The sequence below is a fragment of the Hyperoodon ampullatus genome, assembly GCF_949752795.1.
Source record: "Hyperoodon ampullatus genome assembly, chromosome: 2".
NCBI classification, from domain to species: Eukaryota; Metazoa; Chordata; class Mammalia; order Artiodactyla; family Ziphiidae; genus Hyperoodon; species Hyperoodon ampullatus.
The window spans coordinates 125,775,065-125,801,056 of NC_136915.1; the positions used below are offsets into that span (position 1 = coordinate 125,775,065).

At 34.5% G+C, this 25,992-nt stretch overlaps 1 protein-coding gene across 1 annotated transcript in view; it reads right to left on the minus strand.

Annotated features, from left to right (window-relative positions):
- CATSPERE (catsper channel auxiliary subunit epsilon) overlaps positions 1-25,992 on the minus strand; it is a gene marked incomplete at both ends in the record, with an annotated part of 263,608 nt that overhangs the window by 210,859 nt on the left and 26,757 nt on the right. Inside the window, 3 exons of the mRNA XM_079696474.1 lie at positions 4,848-4,918; positions 13,850-13,919; positions 14,192-14,265. Of these exons, the coding sequence (XP_079552600.1) occupies positions 4,848-4,918; positions 13,850-13,919; positions 14,192-14,265 (215 nt within the window). The remainder of the gene's footprint in view (positions 1-4,847; positions 4,919-13,849; positions 13,920-14,191; positions 14,266-25,992) is intronic.

Here is a 25,992-nt window from a genome sequence, read left to right on the forward strand (position 1 = left end):
TTTGTATGTGAAGTATGATAGGAAAAATGAAGCATGCACTTGGAGGTTTGACTCATGCAGTACTGTCTCCTATTACTTATCTTCCCCATGGGACAGGCTCTTGGCCACCCACTCATTATGCCCTGGCACCTTGGGTCCTGCCTGGCCTTCCCCTTCTCACTCCTTGTCCTGAAAACTAGTTCTGGGCTCAGGTATGAGGAGGGTCAGCATAGGGTGTTTCAGTCCTGTGACATCTTGAAGTAAGGCATGCCAGCAATTGTCCTCCCTGTACCCCAGCTAGCAAAATTATGGTGTGGCTGATGGAGGCCTCACCTAGGCAGGGATGAGCTTCTTACCCACCCCCAATACAGGTACCAAGGGTGTCACAGTGCAGAGGTTGCAATATCCTTGGGGGTTGCCTATCAGCTATGGGTTGAGGTGGTAGGTCCACTGTAAGGGAAGATGTCTGGTTTGACTTCTTCATACCCCACCCCTGGCTGAAGTATTATATGTCAGTCCAATGACTGTTGAGAGGGAAAATTGAGCAGCTAATGGGCTGCACACACGCTAAGCCTGGTGACTATATGAGCTTGCACTTGACCCAAGAGTATTCTCATGTCCAAGGGAGCATGACATTATATTCCAAATAAAAAGTGCCATGACGGGTAGAGAGTAACCACAGAAGAAAGGAAAAGCTTTATATTTAATACTTTTTATGGTATTTTTCCCTTGGCTTTTGAACCAGAGGCCCTCCATATTCATTTTGTACTGCACCCAACAGATTACACAGCAAGTTATGGATGCAATAATGCAGAAATGGTAGAATATAATATACAACGGTACTTTACTCTAGATAGTAGGATTTTAGGAATTAAAAACTTTAAACACAGATGATGAGAGAACTAGAAAACTGAAAGAAACATTTGAAAAAATAGTCTAGAATGAGTCATGGGAAATAAAAAGATAGGAAATATGAAAAGATTTGAAGCATCAGGAAGGACCGAATGAAATGGTGGCATGTTTCTATTATGGAAATTTAAAAAGAAGGAAGAAAGAGAATGAGAGAAAACCAGGATTTGAAAAGATAGTAACTGAATTTTCAGAATTAATGAAAGGCTTTAATCTTCAGATTCAGGAAGTATAATAAATCAAAAGTAGGATAAGTATAAAGAAACTTACAATAGCAAAGGTTGTATAGCTCAATAGGTAAGGTTGAACTTCTTAAAACAGCTACAGAGAAAATAATGATTACCTAAAGAAGGAAAAACCATTAGACAGAGAGCAGACTTCTCAACTGCAATGGCAGAAGCCAGAAGTCAATGAAAAATAATTCTAAGGCCTTGAAAATCAAAGGTTAAAGATACATGAACATATTAATATAAGACAGAACATAAGTTGAAAAGCATTACAAGTGAGAAACAAGGTCACTACAAACAAAGTTTCAATTCTCCAAAAAATCTTAATAATTCTAAAGTTATATGCACCTAAAATATAAACTCAAAATAAAAAGCAAAAATTTAGATACCTACAAGGAAAAGTGACGTATCTACTATCATAGTGGGAAATTTTAGCCAATATCAAGTCAACAATGAGTCAAATAAGTACACAAGACTTTGAACAGTACACTTAACACACCTGATCTACTGGAAATAATAGCATACTTCATCCAACAATACAAAAATATATTTTCTTTAGGTATACATGAGAAATTCATAAAATTTGACTACATGCTAAGCCAAAGATTTGATTCTAACACTTTTGTGATCACAGTACAATTAGGTTAGAATTCAATAACAAAACAATAATTTAAAAGACTCATGTCTGTAAATTTAAAAATGCATTTCTAAACAACTCATTGGTCAAACAAATTGTAGCAGTTACTAGACAATTATTTCTGAGCAATAATGAAAAATTACAATTATGAGATATTCCACTATTTGTTGATGCAACTATAGAGGTACTTAGAAGAAATTTTATTTCCTTAAACACATACATTCGAAAAAAAAGGAAGTCTTAAGCCTAGTAGGCTAAATAACTAATTCAAAAATTTTAGAAAAACAAACTCAAAAAAAGAAATAATGTAAAAAACAAATTGAGATGAAATAGACAACAATACAAAAGCTCAATAAAGCCAAAAGATGGTTCTTTGAAAAGACTAATAAAATAGAAATATCTCTAGGAAGAAGAACAAGGAAATAGAAGGAAGGCACAAATAAAAATATTAGAAATGATAAAAGAGAGGCATATCTACAATTACTTCAGAGATTAAACAAATATAAGAGGATATTATGGACAACTTTATGACATTAAAATTGATGCTAAAATTGCTTACTGAAGACATGGATGAATTCCTGGAAATAAAATACTACAAAAATGGATTTTATAAGAATTAGAACTCCAAAATAGGATTTTAACCATTAAAGAAATTGGGTTAATAGTTATAAAATTTCCCCCCACACACTCAAAAAATCCAGGTCCAGGTAGGTTTCTATGCAAGTTTCCATCAAATATTCAAGGAACATACATTTCCAATCTTATACAAAATCTCTCAGAGAATAGAAAGGAACAACTCATCCTAACTTACATGATGAGTCTAGCATAGCCTTGATATCAAAAGAGGAAAAGGATAGTACAAGGGGAGTAAAACCACAGGCTAATCTAACTCATGTATATTTGCACACACAAAAAAAACCTAAATAATATTAGCAAATGGAATCTGTCAATGAATATGAAAGTTAATTCATCAAGACCAAGTTGGCTTATTCCAGAAACACAAGGTTAGTTTAATATGGAAATATTAATAACTATTATCCATCAGATTAACATAGTAAAAGAGAAAAACAGTATGAACTTTTATGTGGAAGAGAAAAAAACTTTGAATAAATTTCAACACCAATTCATAAAAAAATTCACAGCCACCTTGGAATAAAAGGGACCTTCCTTAACCAGGTAAAGTTTAACTCATAACCTGTAACAAATATTATACAAAATAGTGAAATGATGAGAGCCTTCCTTTTAAGATCAGGAATAAAATAAGGAGACCTGCTATCACCCTTCTAAGAAACATTGTATTTGATGTTCTAGACATGCAGTAAGAATAAAAGGAATGGAAACCATACTTATCAGAAAGAAAAACAAAATCATCATTATTTGCAAGTAATCTGATTTTTTTAAATTCCAAGATAATATATAAATAAATTATCACAATATAAGAGTTTAGCAATGTTGCTGAATGCATAAATCAACATTCAAAAGTAAATTGTATTCTACACAACAGGAATAACTGGTTAGAAATTGTAATTTAAAAAATTTGACTATAATAGCAAAAAAAAAGTATCTAGGAATAAGTCTAATAAAAATGTCCTGGAACCTTTATTAAAAATTACAAAATCTTATTGGTAGACATGTAAAAAGACCTAAGTAAATGGAGGGTTATATATTATTCAGGAGTAGAAAGACACCCCAAATTGATTAAAATATTTAGACAAATTATAAAAATCCCAGCTAAGGTTTTTGTAGAATTTGACAAACCAATTGCAAAAATTTATAGGAAGGAAAAATAGGCCCATGATATAGCTAAGAAATTCCTGAAGGAGGACAAGAGTTGGGGTCAGGGTGGGGTGGGTATTTGTACTATCACTTCCCAAGATTTAAAAAATAAAGTTATAGTAATACAGATAATGCAGCATCTGTTCAAGTGTAGACAAATATATCAGCTAATCCATTTGTGGTTAACTAAAGCTAAATACTCTTAAAACACATTAATTACTTTTCTTTTGCATTACTTACAGAACCTTGCTTCTTGGTAAGACTCGGGGAAAGTGGCAGTAATTCAGAGAAGAATGGGTAAATGTGTACTCCTGGTGGGGCTTGCTGAAATCTAGCTATCAGGACTTTCAATTCAAAGGTTACACATAAACTGCAGAGCCGTCTGACTTTAAGGGACCACGAAAACCAGGACAGTGAAATTATCGGCAACAATTATGCTTTACTGAAGACACAAGTATTCTGATAGGTTCTGTTTGGGTCATATGGCCATCCTCAACTGATTGCTGTGGCCAATGAAATGTGGGGTTGTGGAGGTAGTACCACATAAATCACATGAACTTAATAATTTCACCACAGAATAGGGGAGGGATGGTTCCCTCAAAGGAAGGGATGTTAAGTAGATAAAAAGAATTAGGTACATTACAGTCATCTGGAGAGCAGGGACCACATAAGACAGTTCTTTTTATCCTATACAGTGCTTAGGATATGCTTGGACTATGATACCAAAAACAAAAACAAAAACAAAACTCTGACTCATTGATGCATTTTACTTATTGATTTTATAACGCTATTAACTATTTTTTCTTGTACCAGTTTTTCCTTCTTAGTTATATTCATTCAACATCATGTTAAAAAGAGTTTGAAGAGCTATCTAAAAAAACGAGAGTGCTTTTGGAATATAATGTATACAATGGAAACAGAAGAAGCCTGTAATTTGAAAAACCAGAGTCAATTTCCAGTGCTATCTTTTAGTAGCTGCATATTTTTTCCAAATTATTTAACCTATCCAAGCTTACAATCCCTCATTTATAATAAAGATAGTAATACTTACATTTAACTGGTAATTATGAAAACTGACATAGCTAATTTACATAAAGTATGACCATGTAGAAGCAGTATATGTTCAAATAGTGGTTGCTGTTGTTATTTTTACTGTTTGTTCTTCACTATTAGTTGGGCATTAGTTGGGTACATTTGAGGATATCTTGATTGGTGAATAAAAGCTTATATGGAAACTATAATGCAGATAATCAATTTGTGGTTAACTAAAGCTAAATACTCTTAAAACACATTAATTACCTTTCTTCTGCATTACTTACATAACCTTATAATACCACAGAAAGCAAGTATGAGAACTGTCCACAGATAAATAGCGTTCTTCTTCTAAATCCTAAAAGAAAATGCAAAAGAAACTATGATAAATTTAGATGACTGATTGCTTCTATTATATTTGTCTTTGTGAAATTATATATATATACATCTTTTCACATATTATATATATATATTTTTTTTACCCCCAGTTCCTAATATTTGGTCTTTGACCCTGGTTCCTGACACCTAACTCCTAACAATTTTTAATTTCCTGAGTAATAGGAACATCTGGCACAGAGCCCCTAAATTCCTTTTGTTCTAATGAGGTAACTCTTGGTGGGCTCCTGGCTGGGAAATGATCACTGGAAAAACCAACCCATGGTTAAAAGCTTGGAACTTTCAGCTCAGCCTCCCATTCTCAGCTCAGCCTCCTATTCTCAGCTCAGCCTCCCCCCATTCTCTGGAGAGTGGAGAAGGGCTGGAAAATGAGTCAATAATCAATCATGCCTACTTGATGAAGTCTCCATAAAAATCCTTAAAGTATGAGAGTAAGAGAGCTTCCAGGTTGGTGGACACATCCACATGCCAGCAGGTGATGTACCCAACTGCACAATGACAGAAGTTCCTGTACTCAGAACCCTTCTGAACCTTGCCCTATGTACTTCTTGACCTTGTTGTTCATCTGGATCCTTTTACCATATTCTTTATTTTAACCAGTAAATGTGTTTCCCTGAGTTCTGCGAGTTGTTTAGCAAATTACTGAAATTGAGGAGAAAGTTATGGGAACCTGGATTTATCACCAGTTAGTCAGAAGTATAGGTGACAACCAGGGATTTAATATTGGCAACTGAAGTGGGTGCAGTCTTGTGGGACTGAGCCCTTAACTTGTGGGATGTGACATTAACTCTAGGTAGATATTGCTGGAACTTTGAATGGTAGTACCCCCAGCTGATATAGGAGAATTGGTCAATGTTGAACCACCACCCACCCCCCCGACCAATATCTGGACACAGAAGTGTTCTCTGCAACTGTACAAAGGAAAACAGTGAATTTTCCTCAATGAAACACAACTCAATTAATTTTCTTGTTTAATTGTTCTCAACAAGAGATGAATTTGCTTGCAAAGAAGTGTTTGGCAATGCTTGGAGACATTCTTTGGTTGTTATAACTGAGGCCTTTTGAGTGCATTTCAAAAGTCACACATACCTCCTTAAAGGCTGTAAGGTCTGAGCACTATATATAAATGACAAATATATTCCTATATATACATATATTAGTGTGTACATTTTTTTTACATAACATTACACATTTATGTGGACTTCCAACACATAACAAAAGGGAGAGAAATCCTTTACTTCCTCAGGAATTGTGTTCATGAAACTGGGAAACACACAAACTCAAAAAGCCAATTTCAAATATTTTTCAATCTACAGGGATTGTGAACTACTAAATTCATCTGGCCTCTCCCACTTCACCCTGTCTACATGTTCCCTGAAAATACAGGTTACTAAGTAAAAGGAAAGCAACAGAACTTAGAGAAACACTTTACTCATGGGAAAAAATAAAAGTAAAAAGAAGGCACAAGCCCCAAAGTAAAGGAAGGACTTGTCACATGAAGTCTTTACACAGCAATGGCTTTAGATATACTTATGTGGGAACATCAACTATAAGGTGTGTGGGCAGTACTTTGTTATGAACTAGTACGGTGCCATTGCTTTAAAATTCCTTATTGTTAGGGGTGGAGTGAAGATGGTGGAGTAGGAGGACACATCTACTAGGTGCTGGTGGAGGACCTCAGACACCAAAGGGGACAGGAGGATTCCCCATGTCACCAGGTAGGACAGGGAAGGAAGGAGTGGGGGGAAGAAAAGTTGGAGGTAGGATGGGACTGGCACCCTTGAGGGAGGCTGGGGGAGGGGAGAGGTTCCTACACTCAGAGGGGTCCACTTATGGCATGCGGATTGATGGGGACGGAGAGGGACCTTCTGGGGATTGGGGGATCAGAGGGGAACGCGGCCAGCATCTCCCCTGCCACTTGTACCCTGGCAAGCCTCCTGGGGTACTGGGCCTGAATCCCACCTGGTCCCCTCTGACTGGTCAGATCCTGGGTCTAAGCACCCCTGCTGAGGCCTCTTCCAGCCGCACAGGTCCTGGACCTAACCCCCACCCCTCAACTAAGGGCTTTTCTGGCTGCACTGGTCCCATGTCTAAGCCCCACTGCCTGCTAATGCCTTTTCTGTCTGCTCAGGTCCTGGGTCTGAGCCCCATAGCCCCCAGGGCTCCTCCAGCCTTTTCAAAAAAAATTCTTACTTTTTAATCTTATTTTTTATTTTATTTTTCATTTTAAAAATTATATATATATATATATATATATATATATATTTGCTGTTTTGGTTCTGTTTTGTTTTGTTGTGGTGATTTCATTTTTATTTTTATTTTTTCTAATGTATTTTTAATTTTCTAATTTTATTTTATTTTTTATTTATTGTTATTCTGCTTTTTTTTTGTTTGTTGCCTTTTTTTTTTTTTTTTTTTTTGCCGCACTGCATAGCTTGCAGGATCTTGCCTGAGCTCCTGTGGTGGGTGTGTGGAGTCCAAAACACTGGAGTAACAGAGAAGCTCAGATCCCAAGGAATGTTAAGTGGTATAAATTCTCCCAGAGGTCTTCATCTCAGCACCAAGACCCAGCTCCAACCAAGTGCCTGCACACTCCAGTGTTGGATGCCTCAGGCAAAACAACCAGCACAACAGGAACACAGCCCCACAATTCAAAAAAAAAAAGCAAAAAAAAAACGAGATGACAAAAAATATGTTACAGATCAAGGAGCAAGGTAAAAACCTATAAGACCAAATAAATGAAGAGGAAATAGGCAACCTACCTGAAAAATAATCCAGAGTAATGATAGTAAAGATGATCCAAAATCTTGGAAATAGATGGAGCCATGGATTGAGAAAATACAAGAAATGTGTAACAAGGACTTAGAAGAACTAAAGCACAAACAAACAGGGATGAACAACACAATAACTGAAATGAAAAGAAGGAATCAATAGCAGAATAACTGAGGCAGAAGAATGGATAAGTGACCTGGAAGATAGAATGGTGGAAATAACTTCTGAAGAGCAGCATAAAGAAAAAAGAATGAAAAGAAATGAGGACAGTCTCAGGGACCTCTAGGACAACATTAAATGCCCCATATTCGAATTATAGTGGTCCTAGAAGGAGAAGAGAAAGAGAAAGAGAAAAGGTCTGAGAAAATTTCTGAAGAGATTAGAGTCAAAAACTTCCCTAAGATGGGAAAAGAAATAGTCACCCAAGTCCAGGAATTGCAGAGTCCATACAGGATAAACCCAAGGAGAAACACACCAAGACACATATTAATCAAACTAAGAAAAATTAAATTCAAAGAAAAAAAAATAAAAGCAGCAAGGGAGAAGCAACAAATAGCATACAAGGGAATCCCCATAAGGTTATCAGCTGCTTTTACACAGAAAATCTGCAGACCAGAAGGGAGTGGCAGGATACATTTAAAGTGATGAAAGGGAAAAATCTACAATGAAGATTACTCCACCCAGCAAGGATCTCATTCAGATTCAACAGAGAAATCAAAAGCTTTACAGATAAGCAAAAGCTAAGAGAATTCAGCACCACAAAACAAGCTTTACAACAAATTCTAAAGAAACTTCTCTAGGCGGGAAACACAAGAGAAGAAAAAGACCCACAAAAACAAATGCAAAACAATTAAGAATATGGTAATAGGAATATACATATTGATAATTACCTTGAATGTAAATGAATTAAATTCTCCAACCAAAAGACCCAGACTGGCTGAATGGAAACAAAAACAAGACCCATGTATATGCTGTCTACAAGAGACCCACTTCAGACCTAGGGACACATACAGACTGAAAGTGAGGTGATGGAAAAAGATATTCCATGCAAATGAAAATTGAAAGAAAGCTGGAGTGGCAATACTCATATCAGATAAAATAGACTTTAAAATAAAGACTGCTACAAGAAACAGGGAAGGACACTATATAATGATCAAGGGATCAATCCAAGAATAAGATATAACAATTATAAATATTTATGCACCTGTCATAGGAGCACCTCAATACATAAGGCAAATGCTACCAGCCATAAAAGGGGAAATCAACAGCAACACAATAATAGTGGGGACTTTAACACCCCACTTACACCAATGGACAGATCATCCAAACAGAAAATGAATAAGGAAACACAAGCTTTAAGTGACACAATAGACCAGATAGATTTCATTGATATTTATAGGACATTCCACCCAAAAGCAGCAGAATACACTTTCGTCTCAAGTGTATATGGAACATTCTCCAGGATAGATCACATCTTAGCTCACAAATCAAGCCTTGGTAAATTTATGACAATTGCAATTATATCAAGCATCCTTTCGGACCACAACTCTGAGATTAGAAATCAATTACAGTAAGAAACTGTAAAAAACATAAACACATGGAGGTTAAACAGTACACTACTAAATAACCAAGAACTCACTGTAGAAATCAAAGAGTAAATTAAAAAATACATAGAAACAAATGACAGTGAAAACACAATGACCCAAAACCTATGGAATGCAGCAAAAGCAGTTCTAAGGGGAAGTTTATAGCAATTCAATCTCACCTCAGGAAACAAGAAAAATCTCAAATAAACAATCTAACCTTACACATAAAGCAACTAGAGAAAGAAGAAGAAGAACAACAACAAAAAAAAGAACCCCAAAGTTAGTAGAAGGAAAGAAATCATAAAGATCAGAGCAGAAATAAATGAAATAGAAATGAAGAAAACAATAGCAAAGATCAACAAAACTAAAAGTTGGTTCTTCAAGAAGATAAACAAAATTGATAAACCTAGCCGGACTCATCAAGAAAAAAAGGGAGAGGATTCAAATCAATAAAATTAGAAATGAAAAAAGAGAAATTACAACTGGCAGCACAGAAATACAAAGGATCATAAGAGACTACTACAAGCAACTATATGCGAAGAAAATGGACAACTTGGAAGAAATGGACAAATTCTTAGAAAGGTACAAACTTTCAAGACAGAACCAGGAAGAAATAGAAAATATAAACAGACAATCACAAATCGTGAAATTGAAACTGTAATTAAAAATCTTCCAACAAACAAAAATCCAGGACCATATGGCTTCACAGGACAATTCTATCAAACATTTAGAGAAGAGCTAACACCCATCTTTCTGAAACTCTTCCAAAAGATTGCAGAGGGAGGAACACTCCCAAACTCATTCTATGAGGCCACCCTGATACCAAAACCAGATAAAGATATCACAAAAAAAGAAAATTACAGACCAATATCACTGATGAACATGGACGCAAAGATCCTCAACAAAATACTAGCAAACAGAATCCAACAACACATTAAAAAGATCATACACCATGACCAAGTGGGATTTATCCCAGGGATGCAAGGATTCTTCAATATACGCAAGTCAATCAATGTGATACACCATATTAACAAATTAAAGAATTAAATTACTAATAATAAAATAAAATTTAATTTTAAAATTAAATTTAATAATTAAATTATTGTCTCAAAAGATGCAGGAAAAGCTTTTGACAAAATTCAACACCCATTCATGATAAAAACTCCCCAGAATGTAGGCATAGAGGGAACCTACCTCAACATAAAAGGCCATATATGACAAACCCACAACAAAAATCATTCTCAATGGTGAAAAACTAAAACCATTTCCTCTAAGATCAGGAAAAAGACAAGGGTGCCCACTCTCACCACTATTACTCAACATACTTTTGGAAGTTCTAGCCACAGGAGTCAGAGAAGAAAAAGAAATAAAAGGAATCCAAATCGTAAAAGAAGAAGTAAAACTGTCACTGTTTGCAGATGACATGATAGTATAGATAGAAAATCCTAAAAATGCTACCAAAAAGCTACTAGAGCTAATCAATGAATCTGGTAAAGTAGCAGGATACAAAATTAATGTACAGAAATCTCTTGCATTCCTATACACTAACAATGAAGAATCTGAAAGAGAAATTAAGGAAACAATCCCAGTTACCATTGCAACAACAACAACAAAAAATACCTAGGAATAAACCTACCTAAGGAGGCAAAAGACCTGTACTCAGAAAACGATGAAACACTGATGAAAGAAATCAAAGATGACACGAACGTATGGAGAGACATACCATGTTCTTGGATTGGAAGAATCAATATTGTGAAAATGACTATACCACCCAAAGCAATCTACAGATTCAATGCAATCCCTATCAAATTAGCAATGTCATTTTTCACAGAATTAGAACAAAAAATTTTACAATTTATATGGAAACACAGAAGACCCTGAATTAGCCAAAACAATTTTGGTAAAGAAAAACAGAGCTGGAGGAATCAGACTCCCTGACTTCAGACTCTACTACAAAGCTACAGTCATCAAAAGAGTATGGTAGTGGCACAAAAACAGAAGTACAAATCAAGGGAAAAAACAGAAAGCCCAGAGATAAACCCATGCACCTGTGGTCACCTAAGCTACAACAAAGGAGGCAAGAATACACAATGGAAAAAAGACAGTCTCTTCAATAAATGGTGTTGGGAAAACAGGACAGGTACATGTGAAAGAATGAAATTAGAACACTCCCTAACACCATACACAAAAATGAACTTAAAATGGATTAAAGACCTAAATGTAAGACTGGACACTATAAAACTCTTAGCAGAAAACATAGGCAAAACCCTCTTTGACATAAATCACGGCAAGATCTTTTTTGACCCACCTCCTAGAGTAATGAAAATAAAAACAAAAATAAACAAATGGGACCTAATGAAACTTAAAAGCTTCTGCACAGCAAAGGAAACCATAAACAAGATGAAATGACAACCCTCAGAATGGGAGAAAATATTTGCAAAGGAAGCAATGGATAAAGGATTAATCTCAAAAATATACAAACAGCTCATGTAGCTCAATATCAAAAAACCAAACAACCCAATCAAAAAAAGGGGAGAAGATATAAATAGACATTTCTCCAAAGAAGACATACAGATGGCCAAGAGGCATGTGAAAAGATGCTCAACATCACTATTTACTAGAGAAATGCAAGTCAAAACTACAATGAGCTACTGGTCAAATGAGCATCATTGAAAAATCCACAAACAGTAAATGCTGGAGAGGGTGTGGAGAAAAGGGAACCCTCTTGCACTCTTGGTGGGAATGTAAATTGATACAGCCACTATGGAGAACAGTATTGAGGTCCCTTAAAAAACTAAAAATAGAACTACCATATGACCCAGCAATCCCACTACTGGGCATATACCCTGAGAAAACCATAATTCAAAAAGAGTCCGTACCACAATGTTCATTGGAGCACTATTTACAATAGCCAGGACATGGAAGCAAGCTAAGTGTCCATTGACAGATGAATGATAAAGAAGATGTGGTACATATATACAATGGACTATTACTCAGCCATAAAAAGAAACAAAATTGGGTCATTTTTAGAGATGTGGATGGACATAAAGCCTGTCATACAGAGTGAAGTAAGGCAGAAAGAGAAAAACAACTATATATTGCATATATGTGGAATCTAGAAAAATGGTACAGATAAATCTATTTGCAGGGCAGGAATAGAGATGGAGACTTAGAGAATGCACATGTGGACATGGGGGAGAAGAGGGGGTGGGATGAACTGGGAGATTTAGATTGACATATATACACTACCATGTGTAAAATAGATAGCTAGTGGGAACCTTCTGTATAGCACAGGGAGCTCAGCTCGGTGCTCTGTGATGACCTAGTTGGGTAGGATGGGTGGGAGAGAGGTCCAAGAGGGAGGGGATATATGTATACATATAGCTGATTCCCTTCGTCATACAGCAGAAACTAACACAACATTGTAAAGCAATTATATTCCAATAAAAAATTCCTTATTATTATTATTATTATTATTGACTAGAGAGGATTCAACATTACTCTTATTTATTTGCATTCATATAGCTTTCCTGAATTGAAGAAAATGTAGTGGAATACAAATAAATCTGCTAGAAATGGCTCTTTAATTGTTGATATTGTCATAAGAATATATGATCTGAGACCCACTTATCTGGGAGTACTGTTATCATTAAGGTGGTAACTGGGGCTTTAATATATTTATTAATAAAAAAGCTAATGTAAAAATCATATATGGTGATCTCCTCTTATCCACGGGGGATATATTCCAAGACCCCCAGTGCATGGTTGAAACTGCAGATAGTACCAAATCAGCCCTATATATACTGTTTTTTCCTGTACATACATACCTATGATAAAATTTAATTTGTAAATTAAGCACAGTAAGAGATTAACAACAACAATAATAAAGTAAAATAATTATATCAATATGATCTTTTTTCTTTCCTAATTTAGTCAAAAACTTTCATGTTTTCACTTAAAGGAAGCACTTAATTGCTTCTCTTTGGCATATCTGAATTGTCATAATCACTGTTCTTGCACTTTTGTGGCTATTATTGAGTAATATAAGGGTTACCTTCACACAAGCATTGCATTATCACAAAAATAGATCTGATAACTGGGACAGCTACTAAGTAACTAATGGGTAGGATATGCTAGACAAAGGAATGATTCATGTCCCAGGCAGGATGGAGCGGGACGGCATGATAATTCATCATGCTACTCAGAACAACTGCAATTTAAAGCTTGTGAATTGTTTATTTCTAGAATTTCCCATTTAAGTTTTTTGGACCACAGTTGACCGTGGGTAACTGAAAGCACAGAAGGTGTAACCATGGATAAGTGGGGAACTACTATATCAGTTCATAACATAATTTGCTATGAGATACACCTAAAAATTAATGATATATTGACAATAATTTTTAAATATCTCTTATTTATAGTTACAACTCAATGATTTAAAACAGGTTAAGTTAAAACATCAAAAATAAGGCAAAATAAAATGTAACAGGGATGATTACTTAAGATTTATTAATTTATCATTAAAATCAACTTACTGGGCCCGTAACAATTGGTTTTATAATCTGAATACCAGGAGAAGAACAACGTAGTTCTGTCTTGGGTGATCTAGCAGTTAAAAACAATGGGAAAGGAAAAATAAGTATAGATGCATATGAGATTCCCCTACTACTTTTTAAGCCTAAAAACTTCCATTCTTTGCTAATAAGAAAAATAAAAAAATATAGCAATAGTTTACTTCTCTCTTATTTTCAAAGTGATTTTGTCTTTCTTTTCACATCTATTAATGTAAAGAAATTTACATTAAATCACAGCCTTGAATCTGAATGTCCACACTATATGAATGGTTTTTACCATTGAGTTTCACAGCAAAAACTTACCTTTTATTTTTTATAGAACAAGTTCCCGGCACACTCCACTCAGAAAATAATGTTCCTTCATACTCTAACTTAATCTGAAAAAGAACATAAAATAGCTCATACAAGTGCTCTAAATTTTTTATCTCAGTGTTTAGATGTAGGGCTCAATTTTCTGAGTCATTATTTAAAGAGAGAATAACTAAAATTCAATCCCTTTGAAATTGTACAAGTAAAGGAAAAATAACAACTTTTATGGGACACTTCAATAGTCTCCCCCAACTATAAGATTTTTATTTTATTTTACTTCAAAAATAATCTATTAAGTGTCTAGAAGGTGACACTTAAGGTGATACAATCATCATAAATTTCTTCAGTCGCATTTTCCTTATTTCTACTTTTTTTCCTGCTTCCACATTCTTTCATTTATAAGCTCTTTCCTCCTGGAAGTATGCTCATACAGTTCCTAACATTATCAGTCTTAGTCTCAACACTGATCATCCTCTTCAGCCAGAGTTGGAGCCCAATTTCACCTCCTAATATTGTTACATAAAATTATGTACAAGTATATGTATACATTTTTATGTATGTATATATATGTATATATATGTGTATATATATATATATATATATATAATTTCATTGGTTTTACTTGAATGGTGATTATAATACCAGCTATCTCATAGATTTGATGTTATAGGATTAATGACAGTATATAAGCAGAGAAAAGAGAAAAGCTCACCAGAAGCTATGACACAACCTTGTAGTATATAAAGCAAAATTTGATAGAATTACTAGAAGATATTTTAGAAGTCACAAATATAGTGGTAGGCTTTAACACATTTTTTTCAAGCCATAGATTAAACCTGAAGAAAAGGTAGTTACAGTTGAGCCTTGAACAACTCAGGGGTTAGGGGCACTGACACTCCACACAGTGGAAAATCTGCCTATAGTTTATAGTTAGCCTTTTATATATGCAGTTCTTCAGTATCAGTGGTTCCACATCGCCAGGTTCAGTCAACCTTGGATTGTGTAGTACTTTAGTATTTACTATTGAAAAAAATCTTTGTAAAAGTGGAACAGTTCAGCTCAAACCTATGTTGCTCAAGGGTCAACTCTGTGTGTGTGTGTATTTCTAAAATTAACCAATACAAAATATATTCTTTTCAATCTCACATAGAACATTTACCAAAATTGACCACATTTACAAAGGAAGTGTTAGCCAATCTCAAAGTATTATTATCACACATACTGTGCCTTTGATATTAATGAAATAAAATAATTAGAATTTCTCATAAAGTTAATCAGAAAAAATTTTAGGATATTTGTAATCTTTAAAAAAAACTACTTCTGAATGATTCATGGAGTAAAGCAGAAATCACAATGAAAATTACGCAATATTTATGAATAAACAATAAAAGCACTTGATGTTACCAAAATCTGTAGCATATAAACAGGCTCTAAAGGAAATTTATAGCCTTAAATATATATAAAAGAAATAAGGTAGTTTGAAAGTGAATAAACTCAGTTTTCAGTACAAGATGCTAATAAAATAACCACAGAGAAAACCCAAAAAAGTAAAAAGAAGGATACAAGAAAGAAGAAAAATTGGAATTTACAAAAGGAAGCAAATTGGGACAAATTAGTGGTGATGTAATGTTTTAATCTACTCAAATTTCCTTATAAACACGGAAAGAACAATTAGTATAGCACCAAAAAACACTGGACAACATCAACAAATAAAACTCAGTGACAAGGTATCCCTCAAAATCCCAAAATAAAATTGGGTTGAGACAAACCAGTTAAAACTACCAGACTCATGTGATATCAGCAAGAAAGCAAGTATGATAGGACTTAGAAGAAAACACCTCAGTCAGTGATAGGTATTCAGTGGCAACTATGGCAGGACAATTTGAGAATAGCAACTCTAACCAGAGGGATTTTTACACTTTTCAATTTCTAAGTAAGTGCAAGAGGTCTCTGATAACGTCTGAAAGGGCAGGAGGAACTGGGACCTATCCTGGGCATATATCTAGAGAAAAACATGGTGCAAAAGGATACGTGCACCCCAATGTTCATAGCAGCAGTATTTACAATAGCCAAAACATGGAAGCAACCTAAATGTCCATCGGCAGAGGAATGGATAAAGATGTGGTACATATATACAATGGAATATTACTCAGTCATTAAAAAGAATGAAATAATGTCATTTGCAGCAACATGGATGGACCTAGAGATTGTCATACTGAGTAAAGTAACTCAGACAGAGAAAGAGAAACATCATATGATATCACTTATATGCAGAATCTAAAAAGAAATTATACAAATGAACTTATTTACAAAACAGAAACAGACTCACAGACTTAGAGAATGAACTCATGGTTACCAGGGGTGGAGGGATGAGGGGAAGGGTTAGTTAGGGAGTTTGGGATTGACATGTACACAGTGCTATGTTTAAAATGGATAACTAACAAGGACAGGGAACTCTGCTCAATGTTATGTGGAAGCCTGGATGGGAGGGGAGTTTGGGGGAGAATGTGTAAACCCATCTAACATTGTTCAAAATAGAGTAGTAGTGTCAAGGGCCACTAGCAAGTCTCCTTCAGACATCCAAGGACAGGAAAATTACTGAAGACAAAAAGTTACAGATTCTCAGAAAAACCACATCCTATAGAAGCACAGCCAGCTCAGATACAACTGTGGACCAAAGTAGATATGAACCCACTCCTCTTTCCTGCACCTTGCCCTTTGAAGCCCAATAAAAGATGCAAACCCCCACCTTCAGTGCTGATGCCACTCTATGCGTCTAGCCCCTTTTCTCCCCTGGAAAGTGAATAAAAACTTTCTTTCTTCCCTTGTTAGTACTTCTGTGAATTCTTTCACAACCTGCATCGGCTCACCTAACAAAATGTATACATGTATATGTATGGCTGAGTCACTTTGCTGTGCATGTGAAACTATCACAACATTGGTTACCAGCTATACTCCAATATAGAATAAAAAGTTAAAAAAAACAAAAAAACAAAATCAATGAGCCAAAGACACCTTCCAGGACAAAGATCCATAATGAAGAAAGATACAGGAAAAAGAATACCAATTGAGCTGGAAAGGGACAATAAGAACAAAGGAAAGAGAAACTACAGATAAATGAGGGAGGGAAACAGAATCTGGAAATCTCAGAAAGTATTGGCCTTATTTTTGGACACTCTACAAAACAACGTAAGAGGTAACTCTAAAGGTTAGAAAAGTTATTTTGACCCACCACTCCCTCCTTAAAGAGCAGGAAAATTAATTTCATGCTTTAAAAAAAATGAGCAATAGAAAGAGGATCACAGTAAAATCACACACAGTTATTATAAAAGAAGAGAGTAAGAAACAGAATAACATCTCTGTAAGACCATACTCCATATATATATATATATATATACACACACACACATACACACACACATACACACACACACACATAACTATATATATTTTGGTCATGCCACACAGCTTGTGGGATCTTAGTTTCCTGACCAGGGATTAAACCCATGCCCCCTGCAGTGGAAATGCAGAGTCCTAAGCACTGGACCACCAGGGAATTCCCCTCAATAAATAAATTAAAGCTGTAACGTAATATGAGGGTTAGTTTTATACATCAATTTGGCTAGATTATAGTACCCAGTAATTTAAACAAATGCTAATATAGGTTTTTCTATGAAGGTATTTTATAAATGTGTTTTATATCTACAATCAGTTGACTTTAAATAAAACAGAACACCTTTGATAATGTGGTGGAGTCCTTTTCAATCAGTTGGAAGCCTTCAGAGCAAAAGCTAAGGTTTCCTGGAGAAGAAATTCTGCTTCAATACTACAGCATTAATTCTTCACTGAGTTTCCAGGCTCGGCCTGACCTATCAGACTTGCCAGACCCACAATCACATGAACCAATTTCTTAAAATAAATCTCTTAATATAAACATGTATAAATTCTACTGGTTCCTTTTCTCTGGAGAGTTATGACTGATATACCAACTATTTCAAAATGAGGCAAAATAAATAAGAAAGTGATAGAAATTATGAAAGAAAAATATAAATCAGAATTTAAAACTCATAAATTTAAAACTCATAAGCTAGAGCTCAGGAAAAAGTAGAAATAAAGAAAATGTCAATTTAGAAATGAACTAAATTAGAAGCAAAATTTTGAATAAGCCTAATAAATAAGGTTTTGAGATAAATAGAACATTTAAAAAAAGAGATGAAAAGTGACTCAAGAATAAGTGACAAATATTAAAAATAGGCAAAGAAAATCCAATATATACACAGCTGTGAAGAAGAAAACATAAGTGATTGAGACAGAACAATAACATTAACAATAACTCAAGAATAATATGTGAAAAAAATAAATTGAAACAATGTATTGAAAGGGTGCAACTCACACATAGGAAAAACAATTAAGAATGATTTTTTAAAAGACCAACCCAGGACCTATATTAATAAAAGCATTGAACCTGATAAGAAACCCTTTGGGGATCCTGACAAAAAGAACAATTTATTTACAAGGGAAAGAATATCAGATTTCCAGTAGACTTTTCAGGTGTAACACTTTATGTCAGAGACAACAAAATAACATCTGTAAAAAGATATAAAAATATTAGCCAATAATTTTTATATCCAGATACACCAACTTTTAGATAAAAGTTCACAGATAAGGTCTTAGGACTCAAGAAATATTGCTCTTATGAGCCTTTCCTGAGGATACTACTAGAAAAAGAGAGGTTCAGACCACCAAAATGACTGCAGAGACATTAACATAAGGACTGATGTTAAGTATTCAATAGGAATTATTCTGTAGAAACATGTCTACATGGTGGCTATTAAAAATGAATATAGTTGCTAATGACTATACTCTGACAATGTGTCATAACATGAGTGCTAGGTGAATTATGGTTAGCCCAGGTAAAAGTGTCCAAATAAGTTCAACTCTCCACACGTTTCCCAAAAAAGTACACAGATCAACAAATAAAACCAAGAAAATTCTACATTGCAGCATACCTAGAAGGCAAAGTACAATACAAACTTCAAGAAACCTGTAAGTAAAGACCCCAAATAGCCAAAGCAATCTTGAGAACGAAAAACGGAGCTGGAGGAATCAGGCTCCCTGACTTCAGACTATACTACAAAGCTACAGTATTCAAGACAGTGTGGTACTGGCATAAAAACAGAAAGATAGATCAATGGAACAGGATAGAAAGCCCAGAGATAAACCCACGCACATATGGTCAACTTATCTTTGATAAAGGAGGCAGGAATGTACAGTGGAGAAAGGACAGCCTCTTCAATAAGTGGTGCTGGGAAAACTGGACAGGGACATGTAAAAGTATGAGATTAGATCATTCCCTAACACCATACACAAAAAAAAGCTCAAAATGGATTAAAGACCTAAATGTAAGGCCAGAAACTATCAAACTCTTAGAAGAAAACATAGGTAGAACACTCTATGACATAAATCACAGCAAGGTCCTTTTGGACCCACCTCCTAGAGAAATGGAAATAAAAACAAAGATAAACAAATGGGACCTAATGAAACTTCAAAGCTTTTGCACAGCAAAGGAAACCATAAACAAGACCAAAAGACAACCCTCAGAATGGGAGAAAATATTTGTAAATGAAGCAACTGACAAAGGATTAATCTCCAAAATTTATAAGCAGTTCATGCAGCTCAATAGCAAAAAAAAACAAACAACCCAATCCAAAAATGGGCAGAAGACTTAAATGGGCATTTCTCCAAAGAAGATATACAGACTGCCAACAAACACATGAAAGAATGCTCAACATCATTAATCATTAGAGAAATGCAAATCAAAACTACAATGAGATATCATATCACACCAGTCAGAATGGCCATCATCAAAAAATCTAGAAACAATAAATGCTGGAGAGGGCGTGGAGAAAAGGGAACACTCTTGCACTGCTGGTGGGAATGTGAATTGGTACAGCCACGATGGAGAACAGTATGGAGGTTCCTTAAAAAACTACAAATAAAACTACCATATGACCCAGCAGTCCTACTACTAGGCATATACCCTGAGAAAACCATAATTCAAAAAGAGACATGTACCAAAATTTTCATTGCAGCTCTATTCACAATAGCCCGGAGATGGAAACAACCTAAGTGTCCATCATCGGATGAATGGATAAAGAAGATGTGGCACATATATACAATGGAATATTACTCAGCCATAAAAAGAAACAAAACTGAGCTATTTGTAATGAGGTGGATAGACCTAGAGTCTGTCATACAGAGTGAAGTAAGTCAGAAAGAGAAAGACAAATACCGTATGCTAACACATATATATGGAATTAAAAAAAAATGTCATGAAGAACCTAGGGGTAAAACGGGAATAAAGACACAGACCTACTTGAGAATGGACTTGAGGATATGGGGAGGGGGAGGGTAAGCTGTGACAAAGCGAGAGAGAGGCATGGACATATATACAGTACCAAATGTAAGGTAGATAGATAGTGGAAAGCAGCCACATAGCACAGGGAGATCAGCTCGGTGCTTTGTGACCACCTGGAGGGGTGGGATAGGGAGGGTGGGAGGGAGGGAGATGCAAGAGGCAAGGGATGTGGGAACAGATGTATATGTATGACTGATTCACTTTGTTATAAAGCAGAAACTAATAAAAAAAATCCCCAGAGAATAAAGCTATAAATTAAAAAAATAATAATAATAACACTTAAAGTGATTATTAGCATGTGAAATCTGTTTCTGAAGCTGTTCTTAATTGATTTCCCCTCTTCACAGCACAAAATACTGAATAAAGCATTTTGCAAGGGCAAAAAAAAAAAAAAAGAAACCTGTAAGTAAAAGAATAAACAACAATTTTTAGCACAGCTCTCATTCAAGTCCCTGTCATAAGCCTTTGTGGAGAGTAAAGGAGCTTCTGAAAAACTGCAGAAAACAGAAAAGATATGAACAGAAGTTTAAGATTGAATTTAAATCACCCACAGAAAGAGAAAGTACACTCTAAGTGCAAAAAATACTGCAAAAAGACTCCTGGAAGATCAGAGCACTGATTATGAGGAAGAGACTTAAAAGTGTGTGAGAGCTGAGGTGGGAGCCTCAGAAAGGCATCATTTTTTGGAGCGAAGAAGATAAAGGAAAGGAGGAACACTCTTTGGAAAGTGAGTGGTGAAGGGAAAGAGAAGCAAGGGGGAGAAATTTAGGATATTACAAGCTAATAAAAAAAACCTCAAAGTAAATACAACACCCCCAATAAGAATCCATCAATTAAAGAAACTGCACACTGCTACAGTGAGATAAAAAAGTAAACTTTAACTAGAGATCTTTTAAACTAATCCAGACTGCCAACCTATCCATGAAATTCATAAATATAAGCAGTCTTTATCTATACAAAGCTACTATAAGAGAATAGAAAATGAAATTAAAAGCATTTCAAGTAATAAAACTGCCTTCAAAAAACCAAACACAAAGCAGAAGAAAACTGCAAACTAACATCCTAAACTGCATTAAATATCCTCAAACAAGTATTTGATGATGAGAAAGAAAAATCTTGAATTATAAATTCACAAACTAGGAACAGAAATGAACCACAAGTAGAAATAAGAGTTGACTGAACTAGGAATGAAACAGATGATTATAAAGGAAATGAAGACTAAATGAAAAGATAATGATGGGAGATTACATTTAAATAAAAATTGAATAAAAGGCATTGAAGAAAGACAGAAAAACAACCAAGAAAATATAAGTGAAATAAGTAAAGAACCAGAGAAAAAATGATTGAAGTGGAAAGCAGACAGAAAAAAAAAATCCAGCATCTGTATAATTGGAGTCCGTGAAGTTGAAAAGCAAAATAATGGGAAAATAACTAATATTTTTATTTGGTTTGCCTTTTTATTACTGAATTATAATAGTTCTTCATATATTCTAGACACAGGTCCCTTATAAGATACTTAATTTTCAAAAATTTTCTCCCATTCTGTGGATTGCCTTTTCACTTTCTTGATGGTGTCCTTAGAAGCACTATAGTTTTTAATTTTGATGATGTCCAATTTGTCTTTTTTCTTCTGTTCCTTGTGCTTTTGGTGTCATATCTAAACTATTGCCTAATACAAGATCATGAAGATTTTTCCATATGATTCTTTTCTATGAGTTTTATAGTTTTAGCTCTTATACTTAGTTCTTCTATCCATGTTGAGCTAACTTTCGCATATGGTCTGAGGTAGGAGGCCACATTCATTCTTTTTCATGTGGATACCTCATTGTCCCAGCACTATTTGTTGAAAATACTATTCTTTTTCCATGGAATTTTCTTGAAGTAATTGTGAAAAATCAATGAGGTTTTAATTTTTGGACTCTTCTATTCCACTAATCTATTTTCTTATCCTTATGCCTATCTGACACTGTCTCAATTACTGCAGCTTTGTAGTAACTTTAGAAGTCAGAAACTGTGAGTCTTCCAACAAGTCTTCTTGTTCTTTTTCAAAACGTTTTGACTATTCTGGTTCTCTTGAATTTCCAGGTGAAATTTCATACAAAATTACAATCAGTTGGTAGTTTTAATAGTTTTCTTTTTAATGGATTCCTTAGAGCTTTCTATTTAGAAGGTCATGTCATATACAAATAGAGATAGTTTGTTTCTTCCTTTCTGATGTGTATGTCTTTTATTTCATTTTCTTGCCTAAATGCCTTAAATGTGGACATGGTGTTTATATTTTTAAAATTTAAGAGTTTTATCATTTTTACATACGCATTGAAATGTTTACAAATGAAATATGTCTGGGATAGTTTCAAAATAATAAAGGAGGGGATAAAGTGGGTAGTAGAGTCAATGAAACAAGATTGGTCACGAGTTGGTACTACTGAAGCTGGGTGATGGGTATATAAGGATTTATTAAGTATAATATAATAATCTCTATATGCTATATATGTTAAAATTATGCTAACCTCTATATTTTTGTGTATGTTTAAGTTTTTCCATAATAAAAAGTTTTTAAAATGTGAGTTTAAAACAGAGAACAAGTTCTGTGGCAATTACCAAACTTATATACAAACCTCTCTAATGATGTATAAAAATTGGAATAGTCAATTGGCTTCAGAATGTTTCAAAAATGCTTACCAACTTCCAATGTTTTAGGTTATTTGGGGTTATTAAACAACAAAAAAATGAAATCCCATTTAAATTCACATAGAGTGGAGAGAGATTTTTTTGAGATATAATTGACATGTAACATTATATTAGTTTCATTCAGTATATGATTTGATATTTCTATACATTGTGAAATGACCACAAGAATAAGTCTAGTTAATATCCATCACCAAATATAGTTTAAATGTTTTTCTTTTGATGAGAACTTTTAAGATCTACTCTCTAAGCAACTTAAAATATGCAATACAGTATTGCTAACTGTAGTCACCATGCTGTACATTACATTCCCATGACTTACTTATTTTATAACAAAGTTTGTACCTCTTGACGCCCTCCACCAATTTCACACTCCCCCATACCCCAACTCTGGCAACCACCACTTTGTTCTCTGTATATATGAGTTTATTTTTTTAAATTGATTCCACACATAAGTGAAATCATATGGCATTTGTCTTTCTCTGACTTATTTCACTTATCATAATGCCCTCAAGGTCATAAATGTCAACATTTCATTATTTTATGGTGCAATAGTATTTCATTGTGTATATACACCATATTTTCTTTATCAATTCATCGATAAGACATTGAATTGATGAGACACTTAGGTTGCTTCCATATCTTGACTATTAGAAATAATACTGCAATGGACATAGAGGCATATATTGAATATCTTTCCAAGTTAGTGTTTTCATTTCCTGTGGATAAATAACCAGAAATGGAATGAATGGATCATATGGTAGTTCTGTTTTTAATTTTTTGAGAACCCTCCATAATGATTTTCCATACTAGTTGCACCAATTGCATTCCCAATAACATCACTCAAGAGCTCCCTTTCCTCCACATCCTTGACAACACTTGTTATTTCTTGGTTTTCTGATAATAGACATTCTAACAGGTGCAAGGTGATATCTCACTGTGGTTTTGATTTGCATTTCCCTGATGGTTAGTGATGTTTTTCATGTACCTATTGGCCTTCTTTACGTCTTTGGAAAAACGTATTTCAGATCCTCTGCCCACTTTTAAAATCAAATTGTTTATTATTTTTACCCTGTTGAGTTGTATGATTCTTTATATATTTTCTATATTAACCCCCTATCAGATATATGATTTGCCTTTGAGCATGTTCCCTTTTCATTTTGTTGATGGTTTCCTTTTCTGTGCAGAAGGTTTTTGGTTTGATATAGTCCTATTTGTTTATTTTTGTTGCCTTTGCTTTTTGTGTCAAATCAAAAAAATCATCACCAAGACTGATGTCAAGGAGCTTACTGCCTATGTTTTCTTCTAAGAATTTTATTGTTTCAGGCCTTACCCTCAAGTCTTTAATCCATTTTAAGCTAATTTTTGTGTATGGTGTAAGATAGTATTCCAGTTTCATTCTTTGCATGTGGCTGTCCAGTTTTCCCAGCACCATTTATTAAAGAGATTGTTCTTTCTCCCTTTTATAAACTTGGATACTTTGTTGTAAATTAATTGGCCATATATGCATGGGTTTATTTCTGGACTCTTTATACTGTTCCATTGATCTATATGTGTTTTTTTGCCTATACCATACTGTTTCTATTACTATGGCTTTGTAATATAGTTTGAAATCAGGAAATGTGATGCCTCTAGCTTTATTCTTCTAGGATTGTTTTGGTTGTTTGGAGTCTTTTATGGTTCCACACAAATTTTACAATTGTTTGTTCTATTTATGTGAACAATGCAAGTGGAATTTTGATAGGAATATCATTTAAAATGTAGATTGCTTTGGGAAGTTTGGACATTTGAACAATATTAATTATTCCAATCCATGAGCACAGAACATCTCTCCATTTATTTGTGTCTTCTCAAATTTCTTTAAGACATTACCATATCTTATAGATTTCAGTGTACAGATCTTTCACCTCTTTGGTTAAATTTAGTCCTAGGTATTTTATTCTTTTTGATGCAATTCTAAACAGGATTGTTTTCTTAATTTCTTTTCCTGATATTTCATTATTAGTGAACAGAAACACAACACATTTTGAATATTGATTTTTTATCCTGTAATGTTACTGAACTCGTTTATAAGTTCTAACAGATTTCTGGTGGAGTTGTTAGGATTTTCTATATATAATATCATGTCATCTGAAAATAGTGACAATTTTCATCCTTTCCAATTTGGTTTTCTTTTTTTTTTTCCATGTCTGATTGCTGAGACTAGGACTTCCAATACTCTGTTGAATCAAAGTGGAAAGAGTGAGCATCTTGTTCCTGATCTTAGAGGAAAAGCTTTCAGCATTTCACTAAGTATGAATGAAAGGGGTTTAGCTATGGGTTTGTCATTTATGGACTTTATTAGGTTGAGGTCCATTCCCTCTCTACACACTTTGTTGGGGTTTTTTTTTAAATCATAAATGGGTGTTGAATTTTTTCAAAAGCTTTTCTGCATTTGAGATGATCATATGATATCTATGCATCATTTTGTTAATGTGGTATATCACACTGAGTGATTTGCTGTTTAACCATCCTTGCATCCCTGAAACTGAGTTCCCCTGCCAAGTTTATGATTAACCTCTCTATCTAAAACGTCATTCCCGGCCTTCCCTGATGGCGCAGTGGTTAAGAATCTGCCTGCCAATTCAGGGGACACGGGTTCGAACCCTGATCCAGGAAGATCCCATATGCTGTAGAGCAACTAAGCCTG